This window comes from Drosophila erecta, unplaced genomic scaffold (genome assembly GCF_003286155.1).
Source record: "Drosophila erecta strain 14021-0224.00,06,07 unplaced genomic scaffold, DereRS2 tig00000021-arrow-pilon, whole genome shotgun sequence".
Classification (NCBI taxonomy): Eukaryota; Metazoa; Arthropoda; class Insecta; order Diptera; family Drosophilidae; genus Drosophila; species Drosophila erecta.
In genome coordinates this window covers 16,745,782-16,760,598 of record NW_020825198.1, presented here as the reverse complement: position 1 = coordinate 16,760,598, position 14,817 = coordinate 16,745,782, and the positions used below count along the sequence as shown (strand labels likewise).

At 47.1% G+C, this 14,817-nt stretch overlaps 2 protein-coding genes across 2 annotated transcripts; both read right to left on the bottom strand.

The window, feature by feature from the left end:
* Positions 1–501: 501 nt before the first annotated feature.
* On the bottom strand, positions 502–3,274 carry LOC6543651 (alpha-protein kinase 1). Its single transcript, XM_001972915.3, has 2 exons — positions 3,055–3,274; positions 502–2,794 (listed from the first exon to the last, which is right to left on the bottom strand). The coding sequence occupies exons 1-2, from the start codon at positions 3,166–3,168 to the stop codon at positions 647–649; spliced, it is 2,262 nt and encodes a 753-aa protein (XP_001972951.1). The 5' UTR covers positions 3,169–3,274; the 3' UTR covers positions 502–646.
* An 844-nt stretch (positions 3,275–4,118) lies between these two features.
* Positions 4,119–9,096, bottom strand: LOC6543650 (proline-rich extensin-like protein EPR1). Its single transcript, XM_001972914.3, has 3 exons — positions 8,845–9,096; positions 6,463–6,531; positions 4,119–6,404 (listed from the first exon to the last, which is right to left on the bottom strand). The coding sequence occupies exons 1-3, from the start codon at positions 8,845–8,847 to the stop codon at positions 4,521–4,523; spliced, it is 1,956 nt and encodes a 651-aa protein (XP_001972950.3). The 5' UTR covers positions 8,848–9,096; the 3' UTR covers positions 4,119–4,520.
* Positions 9,097–14,817: the final 5,721 nt, after the last annotated feature.

Sequence of the window (14,817 nt, the reverse complement as noted above, 5' to 3'; positions counted from 1 at the left end):
CTACATCATAACATCAGAAAAATTACACAACAAAAATTAAAAAAAAAATACATTTCTAAATTAGAATGCAGATCTTAGAGAATTGCGCCATAAACATTTAGATGCATGCCACTTGAAAATCCGATTAAGATAAGATGAGTTATGGAGTTCAGAAATACAGCCTTGGGACATTTCTTAATTTTTTTCCAATTTCATCACCAGAAAAATTACAAAAATAATTAAAAAAAAATACATTTCTAAATTTGAATGCAGATTTTTGGAGAATTGCGCCAGAAACATTAGTGGTATACCACTTCAAAATCCGATTAGGATAATTTTAGTTATGGAGTTTAGAACTTCAGCCAGTGGCCAGCGTCTCTGATCAAGATACGAATCAAGAATATATGTATATACTTTATGTGGTCGGAAACGCTTCCTTCAGCCTGTTACATACTTTTAAACGAATCTAGTATGACCTTTTACTCTACGAGTAACGTGTATAAAAAGCCTCAGTTAAAATAGATTGAGATACGTTCATATAATATTATTATATATATAAAACATACAATTTAGCTATATTTAATTTAATTATTCAAGGTGAATAAGTCCCTGCTATGCGGAACACCTAGCCCTAACTTACTCTAAGTGCAACTAGCGTAGTTAGTGGTTAGAGAGCATCGTCCACCTGGAACTGTATCAGATCCTCGACGGGAAAGCGGAAAAGCGAGGCGGTCTGGGCCTCCGCTGCCATCTGTTCGATATTGGCGTTCTTCGGATAACGATAGTGCTCATCCACCGGGGTTTTCCTATATCGATGATCCTGCCGAATGCTGCCAAAGGTGGAAGGATCTGGGAGCTCAGCCGCCACAATAGGATGCTCAAAGTCAATCAGCGGCAGATGATCGCTGCGCGAAATGGTACTGGATCGATTGCCAGGCTGGGATTGCAAATGTTGCTGCTGCGTCGCTTGATGTTGCTGCAGGGTTTGATTATGCAACGGATGGTGTTGCTGCTGCTGCTGTGGTTGCTGTTGCAGACCAGTGGCACTGCCATTGACTGCCTGTCTGGGTTCAATGGGACTGGGCGGATTGGGTGGCGGCAAGTCATTCGAATTGACCGTGTTGCGTTGCATGTTGTGTTGGTAGAATGGATTGGTGGAGGCGCGAATCGTGGCAGTTGGTTTCTGCTTGGGGAACACATTTAAGTGCAGCATGATGGGGTTCGTTTGGCTCTCCACTTGACCTTGAGCCTGTGCAGAACTCTGTCCATAGATGGGCTCATCCGGATGCACGCTCTTCGGAGGCGGAAACTTGTGGGCCTGGTTGTGGTACAAGGCCTGCTGCTGACTGTATCTGGTAGCCTGGTCAGGGAAGACTACGGGTTGTTGGGTGGGGAACTTAAAGGGTGTCTGGTACATGCCCTGACCCATCTGAAAAGCGGCCGCCGTGGTTCCAGTCAAGGCAGCAGGCGAGGGCAGGACATAGTCTTGATGGAAAGGATGTCGCATCACCGAGGCAGGACGCGAAGGCGGCAGCACAGGATATATATCCAGATTGACCTTAAAAGGAACCCTCTTCAGGTGCGGCTTTCGAGTGGCATTCAGTGTGACCACAGGGGGTGCAAAATGCTGTTGCACGAAGGGATCTGCCACAAAATGCTGCTGACTGCCATGCTCCAGTAGGTGTTGCTGCTGTTGTTGCTGCTGCTGTTGCAGTTGCTGCTGGAGCTGCAGCTGCTGTTGCTGCTTCTTTTTCTTCTTTTTAGACAACGGTTTTCCGTTTCCCAGTGGCTGCATGGCTAACAGGTTAACATCCTGCGGCGAACGGGGCTTGTAAGGATAGAGTTGATCGATGGACACCCTTTGATGGGGCAAAACACCGGGATTATACCACGGCATGGGCATAGACATCATGGGAAACATGGGCATCGGAATGCTGAACTGCATCTGTTTCTTGTTGCGCTTGCCGCGGAAAAAGTTCCCAATTCCGCTGGACTTGAAGTTCTTGAAAGTACCTGCGATGTGGAGACCCGTGGGCATCATCACCATGGGTGGCAGTTTGCTGGGGGCTAAGCCTCCGATGTGCAGGTGCTGCAGGATGTCCTGGATGTTGTTCAGTTCGGGACGACCCTCACCCTTGGTGAACTGCTCCGGCATGGGACCTTCGTAGGGAAAGTGGAACGGCTTGGGCTTGAACTCTTCCTGACCGCGAAGAGCTCGTGTGCCCGGCGTTTCGGAGTACTGCCGCCGCAGCAAACCCTTTGTGGGCGCCGGCGGCGGAGTGGGCGAGCCCAGGGACAATTGCATATCCTGGGTAGTGAGGCGCGGGGGGCGTGGCATCTGATCTCGCAGCAGCCCCCTCAGAGGCGTCATGGTCGCCGATCGCTTGGGCAGACGCTCGTACACATGGGCGTCGTCCGGTTCGTGTGACGATGTTGCATGTTGCTGCCGTTGCGCTTTCGTGCGCCACGTCCCGTAGATGGGTGCAACGTTGCTGTCGGCACGCTCCAATAAGTAGGCGGTTTCCCCAGCAGCTCCCTGCGACGCCTGCATCTGCTGCAGATGCAGCTGCAGCTGATGCTGCTGCTGGCGCAGGTACTGTTGCTGCTGCTCGTGCTGCAGTTGCTGCAACTTGGCCCGCATCTTCTCGATGTCGCTGTCGCTGTCCGAGGGCTCGGTCTCTGTGCTGAGCTGGGATGGTTCGTCTGCGGAGGACTCAATGTCGTTCGGAGATTGCTGCTGTAGATGCTGCTGCTGCTGCTGGTGCTGTTGATACAGAGTGGCTGCGGAGGCGACCTTCACTACCATGAGAGACATCTGCAGGTACAAAGAAAATGTAATCAAAGATGGAGGGGTTGCATGGGCTTCACGATAATTGCTTGTATTGCCAAATAATGGCGTCAAATGGAATGGAATCTGGGGAGATGTATAATTACAGATCCATTTCCTCAGATCAAGATTTCCGCGTAATTGTTACTTGAAATGTGGATCCGACACATACAAGTGTTCCAATTCGTAATTGGAAACCCTTTAAGGTTTTTGGTATCTCATCTGGAGCTGGAAAGCTTTCAACTCACAATTGCGTACCCCAGGATCAGGCCCATAATCCACCGCCTGCCTTTAGTGAAGCAAGGATCCAGTCGCGTTCGAGTGTCCCGTTGTCCTTGACCGACTGCCGACTGCATGAACATCTTTCCGGGATCTGCTGCTCGAACCACTCGGCTTGCCTAACGCTTGATAAATGTGGGCTTGAGCTTCTGCCTCATCGCGGATCGCAACGATGACTGAGTGCAACCGGGCGCTGACGGCGCCTAAAAAGCGTCGGTTATATCGGCCCAAGTGCAACAGCTTAATTAGAAAGTTTAATAGAGTTTGGCTGCGAAAGCAAAACAGCAAGCTACAGACAGACACATAAATTAATTGCTCAGGCGAATTCGTGCTCCCAGGCAAGTGGAAAAGAAAGAGATATTAAAAAACGCATTGACCATGAAAATCTGAAGATAGCTGCGAAGCAACTAGAAATATCTTCGGCGGCAATAAAACCGAAGTGGTTATGCACTGACGAAGGGAGCTGGCTGTGTTACTATACATAGTTCTAATACTTGATAAAAGATTTTAAAAGTAAGTTAAAAGCCTACGATAATAATTAAATCTATAACAAATAAACCAGTTCCAATATTTTGTAGTTATAGGTTCGAAGAACACTTCAAATATATCTCAAATTTGAATTTTCCATATAACCTAAGGTTAAATTCATATTAGTATGGAGATATACATTGCTTATGGTAAACTTGTATTTGAACCCACTCATATGAACATTTAAAACCTATCAACTAAACTAACGTGTTTCACATCCATAACTTAAGTTGGTAGAGACCAAAGTGGAGGTCAAGGTTACCTGTTTAAACTGCACTTTTGGCGCTTTATGGCTTGTAAGCAACGCTCCCCTTAGCATAGTCGTAAAAACCGAATTCGAATTTTAAGATAACGCTTAAAGATGAGGGACCAACCAGACCACAAAATCTCCCGGACATGTCTTGATCCCATTTCCCGGTTAGGAGAGAAAGAGAAAATGTGTTATTATCGCAGCTAACAGGACCGCAAGTAGCTTCCGCTTCCCAAAAACAGAAGAAAATGCTTGTAAATATTCGAAAAACTTATTTTATTGTTCAGGTTTCAGCGATCCGAATTAAAAGTTTATTTAATCGTAATATAGAGCTATATAGTCTTGAGCTGGCGTCCGTCACAGACGACGGACGCCTATCGATCGTAGAGTAGTGGTAGAACATAGCAAAAGTTGGATAGACTGTTAGCTGTACAATTGGGGCACTCATTTACAATGATCCCTAGCTGTATGAGTATGCGATTCATTAATTACAAAAATAAAATAAAAACAAACAATTGTCGTCCTTGCAGGCGCACCAGTGGCGCCCTCTAGCACCGCTGGCGCCGGATCGTGTAAAGTTAGACTGTACGAGAATTGACTAGATCAATCTAGCCCTAGACGATGGCCCTATCCCTAATCACATCTGGATCTTTAGATCTAGAAGTTGAAGGGGATGCTGGGCACGGGGTACTGGTAGCCCTGGTGCTTGGTGGGTGCGGGTGGGACGTACACGGTGGTGCGCACAGTTGGTGGTGGCACGTAAACGGTGGTCCTACGGGTGGGTGGTGGAGGAGGGCGGGTGGTGCGCACAACAACGGGGGGCAGGTAGGTGGTTGGGGGCCTAGTTGGGGGGCGAGTGGGTGGTGGGGGAGGACGGGTGGTGCGCACAACAACGGGGGGCAGGTAGGTGGTTGGTGGGCGGGTTGGGGGCCTCGTGGGTGGCAGAGTTGGGCGAGGGGTGGTGCGAATGGTGGTGCGCACGGTGACGGGTGGCAGAGGCTTGTTGGTGGGTGGCAGGTAAGTGGGAGCCGGGGTGGTCAAACGACGAGTGGTGGGTGGGTAGGTTGGTGGACGAGTTGGTGGTGGAGGAGGACGGGTGGTGCGCACAACAACGGGGGGCAAGTAGGTGGTTGGGGGCCTAGTTGGGGGGCGAGTGGGTGGTGGAGGAGGCAGGTAAGTGGTTGGTGGGCGAGTTGGAGGCCTGGTAGGAGGCAGAGTTGGACGGGGAGTGGTGCGCACGATGACCGGTGGCAGAGGCTTGTTGGTGGGTGGCAAGTAAGTAGGAGCCGGGGTGGTCAGACGACGAGTGGTGGGTGGGTAGGTTGGTGGACGAGTTGGTGGTGGGGTGGCACGAGTGGTGCGCACGACAACGGGGGGCAAGTAGGTGGTTGGTGGCCTAGTTGGAGGCCTGGTAGGGGGCAGAGTTGGACGAGGAGTGGTGCGAATGGTGGTGCGCACGGTGACCGGTGGCAGTGGCTTGTTGGTGGGTGGCAAGTAAGTAGGAGCGGGGGTGGTCAGACGACGGGTTGGTGGTGGGGTGGCACGAGTGGTGCGCACGACAACGGGGGGCAAGTAGGTGGTTGGTGGCCTAGTTGGAGGCCTGGTAGGGGGCAGAGTTGGACGAGGAGTGGTGCGAATGGTGGTGCGCACGGTGACCGGTGGCAGTGGCTTGTTGGTGGGTGGCAAGTAAGTAGGAGCCGGGGTGGTCAGACGACGAGTGGTGGGTGGGTAGGTTGGTGGACGAGTTGGTGGTGGGGTGGCACGAGTGGTGCGCACAACAACGGGGGGCAAGTAGGTGGTTGGGGGCCTAGTTGGTGGCCTGGTAGGAGGCAGAGTTGGACGGGGAGTGGTGCGCACGATGACTGGTGGCAGAGGCTTGTTGGTGGGTGGCAGGTAAGTGGGAGCCGGGGTGGTCAGACGACGAGTGGTGGGTGGGTAGGTTGGTGGACGAGTGGGTGGTGGAGGAGGACGGGTGGTGCGGACGACTACGGGGGGCAAGTAGGTGGTTGGGGGCCTAGTTGGAGGCCTGGTAGGAGGCCTGGTAGGAGGCAGAGTTGGCCGAGGAGTGGTGCGCACGATGACTGGTGGCAGAGGCTTGTTGGTAGGTGGCAGGTAAGTGGGAGCCGGGGTGGTCAGACGACGAGTGGTGGGTGGGTAGGTTGGTGGACGAGTTGGTGGCCTCGTTGGAGGAGGAACACGGATGGTCACTGGTGGCAGTGGCTTGTTGGTGGGTGGCAAGTAGGTTGCTGGAAGACGAGTGGTTGGTGGCCTGGTTGGTGGCCTCGTTGGAGGAGGCACGCGGATGGTCACTGGTGGCAGTGGCTTGTTGGTGGGTGGCAAGTAGGTTGCTGGAAGACGAGTGGTTGGTGGCCTGGTTGGTGGCCTCGTTGGAGGAGGCACGCGGATGGTCACTGGTGGCAGTGGCTTGTTGGTGGGCGGCAGGTAGGTTGGTGGTGGTGGTGGCCTGGTGGTGCGGACGGGCAGATCGAACGGCACCTGGGGCTGGGGGTAGAAGTATCCCTCGGCGGCACGAGTCTTGCGCTGAAAGAGGTGGCCATAAGTTCCTGTTGGCAGGGATTCGTCAGTTGTCTGGACTTACCTCATGGGTATCGGCCGATGCGGTGGCCACCGCCACAGCGCAAAGCGCCAAAACAAACAGTGCACTTCTCTGTGGGGAAGGAACGAGAAACACAGTCTGGTTAGTGATGCTACATATTGATGGACTCCGGTGGTGTCGCCGTACAGAGGTGCTCAGACTAACGACTGGCTCTAACAACCTGATTGCGACTAATTGATCGCCTTCTAGGCTAATCGCCTGTTCACGCTTCGTGGCGACTTGGTCGCCGACCGGGTCGGAGGAGGCAAGGCAACTCTGCTGGCCTGCGGGTCAAAGCTGTGCTAAAGTTCAGCCAACAAACAGCTAGGCCGGCGAATCGATTTACCATAATGCATTGAAAATCAACCGAAATGCTAGCGCAGACATTCAACTTTGACGGGCATTAGCATCTCTAGGTCGGTCCCCTTCCCCGGAGCTATGTAAATATCGCAGATTGGCGCGATTGATACATAATGGCCATGCAAATGCTGAGCGACACAAGATATGTGAGCTCAATGGGGACCCGAGGAAGTAGCCCCTGAATTATGGCTTCCGACGCTGCTGTTAGCGGGTTTATTTGCATTTGTCGCTGGAGTTTGGGCAAGGTCATTGCTAGCTAATGAAAGTGCTCGTCGATGGTCGCAGATGGCCAGTGCCGATGAGCTCAATTAATTGGCTGGCGGAGAATTTTCGGTAGCTATAAAAATAGCTGATTATGAAAGAAACCGGCCCGCATCCGGGCCCCAAGCTGCAGACCAGTTCTAGCCATGATTATATAATAATCAGCCAAGACAGGCCATAAAACTAGTGAGAAAACGCCAAATTAGCATACGCATCTGGCGTAGAAGGAATAGTAAGCACCGGGTGTCATTTATAACCAAATTATAGATGTTAACCCATACCTCCAAACCCGATTGGGTCCAGTTTCATTTTTGGTTTCTGCTTGCTTGCTAATTTCTAAAATATTTGATCTTTGTATGTAAATGATTTTAAATAATTTATGCTAATGAACCTGAATTTTTGGCTGTTCTAACTTGTTTTAAATATCGCATCAGTCAGAATTAATCTTTGGAATTCGAGAACCAATTCGGGTTTGACTTATGGTGGTGCTTAAAGGTTAGAAAGTGAAAGGACTTGGAGAGATATTCGCCGAGGCAGAGCGATTCCCTTGACTGTTCAGTATGCTAATTGGCAGCTAATTAATCTGATTCACGCCGCATCGAGGGCAGAGCCCCAATGCCAAGACTTTGGGGCAATTAAATTTTTCAGAAACTGTGAGAGATTTGGGCGAATTAAAGTCCGGGGGAAAAGATCAGGGGGCCCTTGCACAAATTAAATCTTCTTTGGCAACAATGACGGTGATTAATGGGCGTCTGTTCAATGAAAACGTTAAGAATCTAACTTAAGGCAACATTTTTACGGCTATTTACCTAAATACGCGAATCGCAAATTGCGACTAGCAAATGTCAGAAGCAAAAGCGAAAATTATGGTAAAAAAAACAAGTTTTAATTTCATCTTCAGCCATGTCAATGCTGACATAGAAACTGCCGCCACATGGCAGAGGCACATGCAGCTGGTCATCCTAATGACTTAATACGCAAATTGCGGATCGCGGATCGCGCCAAGGCGATTTGCTCCGTGGGCGGCCTACAAGGCGTATGCGTAACATTGCACTCGATGCCACTTGCTCAATTTCTACTTGGCTTAAATGTCAACCGCCAGCTGGTCAACTCTTAACTCGAGATGATAGCCCGGGTGATAGAGCCCTCGACAAAATGTGAAATGCAAATAGATGGCGATTGAATTGGAACTGCAGTCGGCGTTGGCAATTTGTTTGCTATTTCTTCTTGTTTGCGATGCTCTGGTGCACAGAGAAAAATCGCAAACAAGTTGCTCTAAAGCCCTATCCCCCTTATCATCCCAATGAATCCCTACATAAAATTATAGAATATAAGTAAGCTAACCTTTCTTTCCTTACAAAACACTCGTATTAAATGAGACCATGTGCATTTCTAAAGGAAAACTAAGATCCTAGCAATAGCATTATCAATAGCTAGATAACTGACACAATATTTAAACACAAGTAATGTTTTATTTTAAAACTGTACTATATCGAAACTAAAGTTTGAATTCAAAAATCCTTGAACAGGATGTCGCATTTGTGTTTCAAATATTTCCTACAGATCACAAGCTCAAACTATTAAACCTTAGAAACTTGAACTCCCTTAATAAACTGATACTCTTTAACTTCATCTGCACTGCTTTTCCTTTGCGAAATGTCTTGTTTGTCTTCACACCGAGGGACACTTGTTGCGTTATTTTGCACTTTGCACACGATCATTGTTCGTTTTGGGTTAGATTGGGTTGGAACTGGGTTCGGTTACCATGGTGTACACTTTTGGACTGCTACAAGCGGCAGTTGTGGTAATCCCGGGTGCGTAGGTAATCCTAGCCGGTGTGCGTGGATAATCCTTGAGGACGGTACTTTGAGGATCGGAAAGGAGAAGACGCGACCGATCGTATCAAATTCAATGAACGATTGAATTTGATCGATGCCAAGCTAAGTTGGTTTAACTTCTAGGTCGAGTGTGGAATACCAACTAAAGCATCAAAACTTGTAGATTTTCTATATATACTCGGACCCAGCATCTGCCCACCTGGGCAGCGGCGTCGGCAGAGGCATCTTCACCTGGGCGACAGCTGTTAACACACGGCCAAAAGCCGAAATCGAAAGCGTTTTGGCCAGATGAAGATGAGCCGAACTCGAAGCCTCTGCCGCTGCCGCCGCCGCCGCCGCTGCCGCTGCCTCTGTTGACAGCGACGCCGACAGCTGAATGCTGAATGCTGACCAGAAAGCCAACCAGTCTCGGATGTTTGATGTTTGTGAGTTAACAGCCAGATAACATGGCTAAGACAAAAAGGCGGCCAAATTGAGGCCCAGCAATTATGGCAGAAGAGCAACTAAGGCGGACGCACTGCCAACCACCACCAACGCCTGCTCTTGTTGGCATTTCTATTTAGCCAACTCCGATTGCTGGCAAATATGCTTGTACTTTTGGCAGAAGTCTTCGCCGAGTGTTAAACACGTTGTCGTGCAGCGTTTAATTTGGTAAATGGGTCCGAGCCACCGAATTTCATCAATCGCTGAGACAAGCTGGCTCGCCGATCGAGAGCCAAGTCAAGGCTCCCATCGAAGCTTACCAAGGCAAATAAGGCCGAGAAGATCAGGCGTTGGCTAATGGCAATTACCCCACGGAGCAGGCCTAAATGCAGTTGGAGTCGGAGTCGGAGTTGGCGTCGGCCGATTGAACATGAACCGGTTGACTTGGCCAAAAATGCGTGTGCCCGGGGGTCAGCAGATGGCAGCCGGAGTTGAATGTTAAGGTAGGCTCTGCTCATCTCTGACTCCGCGTCAGCCGGGTGACCTTTAAACGCACACTCGAAGATCTCGAAGATCTCGGTGATCAGTGATCAGTGATCAGCGCTGCATTCCTCGAGCGACTCCCAAACGGGTTTCGGCATCGGCTTTGTCATCGCCTGCATTTCGCCACTTTAATAACTAGAATTTATTTACTCAGAAGCAGTCACGTCTAGATTTTAATGAACCAATCAGAGTGACACCCACTGGCCACGCGAAGTCATGAGCCAGCCCGAAATAGAAATGACTTTGAACTCTTTCGGCCCAAAGGTGCGTGGTCACTGGGTAGTCAGGGTCGTGAAAAAACGGCGGAACACCCAGAGGAAGTGCAGCCGAACGGAAGTCGCCCCTGCGGCCATCAGACGCCACTTAGAGCTACATTAATTCTTGGCTTTTATTGCATAATTGCTGGCTAACTATTCGGGTCATAACTTGCTTCGCACATCCCCGCAGAAGCAATGACACTTGGCAACGACTGCTGACATTTCAAATTTGTCATTGCGGATAACTGAAGCGGCTGAATTGTTTGTATTATTTGGTTTCAGTTTTAGCGCATTGGATGCCTCTCGACTGCCGGCTAGAGGAAAAGCCTTTTTTGTCACCTCATCCGACATTGCAACAGACGATTATTCAACGTCTTCCACGCCGAGGAGTTTATAATTTGTTGCCTTAAATTTTAAACTCCACTGAAGGACGTTGGCGATTGTCAAATCAAACAAGTCCGTGGCATGTACCTGTTCTAAACCGCATTCTGGGCAGGTTGCTATTCGGATAATTTAAAAATAAATTTGTTAATCTAGGGGAGCTTCAGCTCTCTTAAGTGAATTGTTATGAGTCTTTGTCTTCGGGCGCGGAAATCATAATATCTAGTTTTTCATTATGTTTTATCTGCATGGAGATCTCGAATTGGTGCTAAAGACATTATGTGGTATTAATGATATTTTTGGTCATCAAAAACAAAGCGAGAAACGAGGTAAATAAATATTAAATCATAAATCTAACGACAAAACTTTCTGGTAGACCCCATACAAAATTCTGACAAACAACCATCTTCTCCAGACTCAAATTTCTGTACAGCATTTATTATTATTTATGTATTTGTAACTTAATTAAATATTATAGTTTTTAAAAATAAAAAATCTTGTTGGAACTGCTGACAAGATTCATTGGCTTCACAAATGCCTAGACGTTTGTTGTTAAAGACCTGTATCCATTCAGGTAGACAATTAATATTACTTATCTTATCCTAGAGCAAATTAAATACCCTCACGCACCGGCAATTAAAATTGAAATCAAGTCTCTTGGCCAGCAACATGAAAAATTCAACCACAAGTCGCCTAATAAAAAGTGTTCGCCGAAGAATAGAATACCGAAAAGAATATGTCGCCACTGAATATTTATAAGAAGGCCGATGACTCTCTACCCACCCAGGCGATTCACGCATCTTTGAATGGATAAAGATGCTTCTCAAAGTGCGTGGATATTCAAATTTTGCGGATCTGGTCTTGGAGGGAATCATATAAATTTCCGAGTCAAATGTCACGTCACCTGCGTCAGCGGTTGGAGGAGAACGGGCCGCCGAAAGCTTGTTAATTGTGCTTATGATTTATGCAAATTTGTACTAATACATAACGCGAATCTCTGGTAAATTCTACGTGGCTTCACACAAGGCGGACTATATTGTTTTCCGCTTAAGATTTATACTTATGTAAATCCGCCATCCAAACAGACCCCCAACCCGAATAACTAGTTTGCCACATTGTTTCGCTTTTTTGTGCTCAGTTTCCAATTTGGCTTATAGTTCTGGTCTAGGAAGTGGAATTACCTTAGGTTTTATAAAAGGCTCGAACTGGATTTTACGAGACATCAACCTTGAAATGGAAAGTTCTTACCAAGAAATCTTTTTTGCTCATTTTCGGAGGCTTTGAAAGCAAAATAATTGGTTTGCCTATGTAGTTGAATTTCTTGATTAGAATCTAATTGAGTTCTTTAAATTATTCTTTAACGAATCTCTTAAGTATGTACCATACTTTAATAATATCTTAAGTATATGTAACGAAATAAAATAATGTAGTAAAAGTGAACTGTATTGGGGTTGTTTCGCCCTTCAATAAAAGCCATAATTCATTCATTGACTCAATTAATCAGCCTGACTCAATGTATTCAAATATCGACTAGGTCTTTTAGCCATATGTAGATGGGCTGAATGCACATAAATAAAGTTGACTTATCGACCACTGATCTGTGAAACATTCACCTTAAATTGATTTGGATCGGCAAGAAAGACCTAATTAATTCCTTCAACAAGTTGTCGCTCGCCTTTGTTTAAACAATAAAAAGTACAGTTAGAAGAATTGCAAACAGAAATCCCGACCGTAAATTTATGAATATGATTTGGCAAAATGTACAATATTTGCGATGCGAGTGAATAATTGTTAGGTGTCGAGTTCGCCAAATCGCATTAACAACTTGCTAACGGCATTTAGTTAATGGATATTCCAAGTGAATAAGTGACGTTTGATATTCGTTTAAAATCTGTGAAATTTACTTGAAATAAAAAGCTGCAAATTAAAAGCGGTGCGGCGAGAGAGAAAAATACAAAAAAACGTGTTTTTCCCCTGCGAAAGACCCAGAAACAACAAAAATATTAATAAGCCTTATCAAGGACACTGGCAGGCGAGCGTTAACCAGTTTTCGGCCAGCAATTTATGGGCCACAATTGCGGGCCATTGCCATCGGAGTCCTTGCCGCACTACTTGAAACACCCAGACAATTTTTGGGAACCGCCGAGGGTCATCGCGCTGGGAACTGTGGGACGAACAGGTAGCCAGCATCCATGAGAACCGGTTACACAGAATCCGTGCTTCATCCATTACATAACCGAGTGACCCTTGAAAGTTTAACCAACTCGCCTGGCCTTTTAAAGCGAAAGTGGCGGGCTTAACCAGAATTTACAAGACCTCCGGCCCGCTATCATCAATCAGGCCAGGATCGAATGGAGCCTATTGTTCACTTAAGACGACACCCCGTCTCGAGCTCAAGTTCAGCTCAAGACCCCATGCTTCGTGGGTCACAGAAAACGGAAGGTGCTCGAAATGGAACTTGAGGTGATGGCTCACATCGAGATCTGATTAATGGCCATCTCGAGAGTGCACTTCACCCTTACCCCTTACCCCATCACCCCTCCACCCATCTCGGCTGGCAAATTAGCCCACTTGGGCCTGTGATACACTGCCTCTGGCCAGCGGATACAAACACTCATCACGTCACTGCTCTCGTCGGAGGCAACAGCATTTTGGAGTGCAAATAAAACAGAAACTGGAGCACTCCGAGTCACACGCGTCGCCGGCCACAAGGCTGTTTGAGACCGAAATTGAATTCAAAATTAAATATACACAAATGAGATAAATATAATGTATGAATTGGAGCTACAGATCAGGCTTAAGGCATCGACGTGGATGTGTAAATTCTACACGGACTGCCCAAATACGAACATCGAGCCAAATATTAAACTTGAATAAAATTCATTTGTTTCGGCCCGGGCCCGGGATCTGGCCAACTGGTTATATCGCCTCATTTTAATAGCCAACTGGTTCGTCCCAGTACATAATATATTGCCATTTACTTATAGCCATCTTGTAGGCAGACCACTTCTGACAGCTTCGATTCTAGGCCCGAAAAGCCAAATTAAAAGGCAGACATGCAAATTGGTGTGTCTTTTATTTTCCATCGATCACACCCTTTGATTTACAGGCGGTTCGCTCAGATCGCTCAGCATTTTTTCAGAATATATATGTATATAAATCTAAGCTCTTAAATAATTAAAAAATTATATGTTAAATGTTTCCCAACTTAAAAGTAAAATAGGTTTAGTAGCAATAAATTCATGCATATGTATAAATAGCAGCAGCGTGGCAGTTGAAGCAGGAAGCCAAGTAGGATTATAGATTTGATAATATAAAACTAATTTGTTAAATACAAAGCTGAGCTAGAGGGTATTTCCCCTTAGACTCTCGTACAACTGTGTATTTCATTTTGATATAAAGCAGCTCGATATGATATCACACACTGAGGCAGTCGACGCACCCATATATATCGAATATTTAAAATGTATCCAAGTCCGGCGATCGGTGGCATGGGAAGTGTCTGATCGTAATGGCAGCCACGAACACCATTCTGCACTTGTTGAGGCACGAAAAGGCCACATAATTTCCACCTGGCCATAAATTTTGACTGTTGCCTTTATGATTTGTTGACCTGGGTCCAAGACCACACATTTATCCACGGAGCTCTGGGAGCTTCCCGCTGTCTTCCGCATTTCGGGGCCTTGACTTGGACACGCGAACCAACCTTCAAGAAGCCCTCAATCCTGCAGCATCCTTACATGTCTCGTGGCATTAACTCGGCTTGACATCGCATTTCGGGCGATTAGCACCAACTTAATTGGATTATGCAATCCACAGACGTCAATCAGTGTGAAGTCCCCTGCCCAATCCCCGCACTCGGTGGCATCTTCTGGTCTCGAAGGTTAGATGGACCAGTTTTCTAATGAATTTTAGATAGAGTTCGGCTCGGACTAGAGCCACAATGAACGCCTAAGTATTTATTAGCTTTAATTTGAATTTTCATATAAAATAAAAACGCGGACAAAACTCGTTGAGGCGCTGCTTCTTCTGCACGGCGATACATTTAGACATTGATGCTTCTATACGAACACATAAAACGACACAAAACAACTCCGCCAAACAAAATCAAGTTCACCTCGAGTGTATCAAATTTGTATAAAATTCATCAGTTAGCAAATACGTCAGCTGGTAATACAAGATTCAAACTTAGTGGTTAGCTCGATGCCAGAGTGTGTGTGTGTGAGTATGTGTGTGCGTGTGTGTGTGTGCATGTGTGTGGGCATTATGCAAAGCAGAGGAAGAAGACCAAGTCC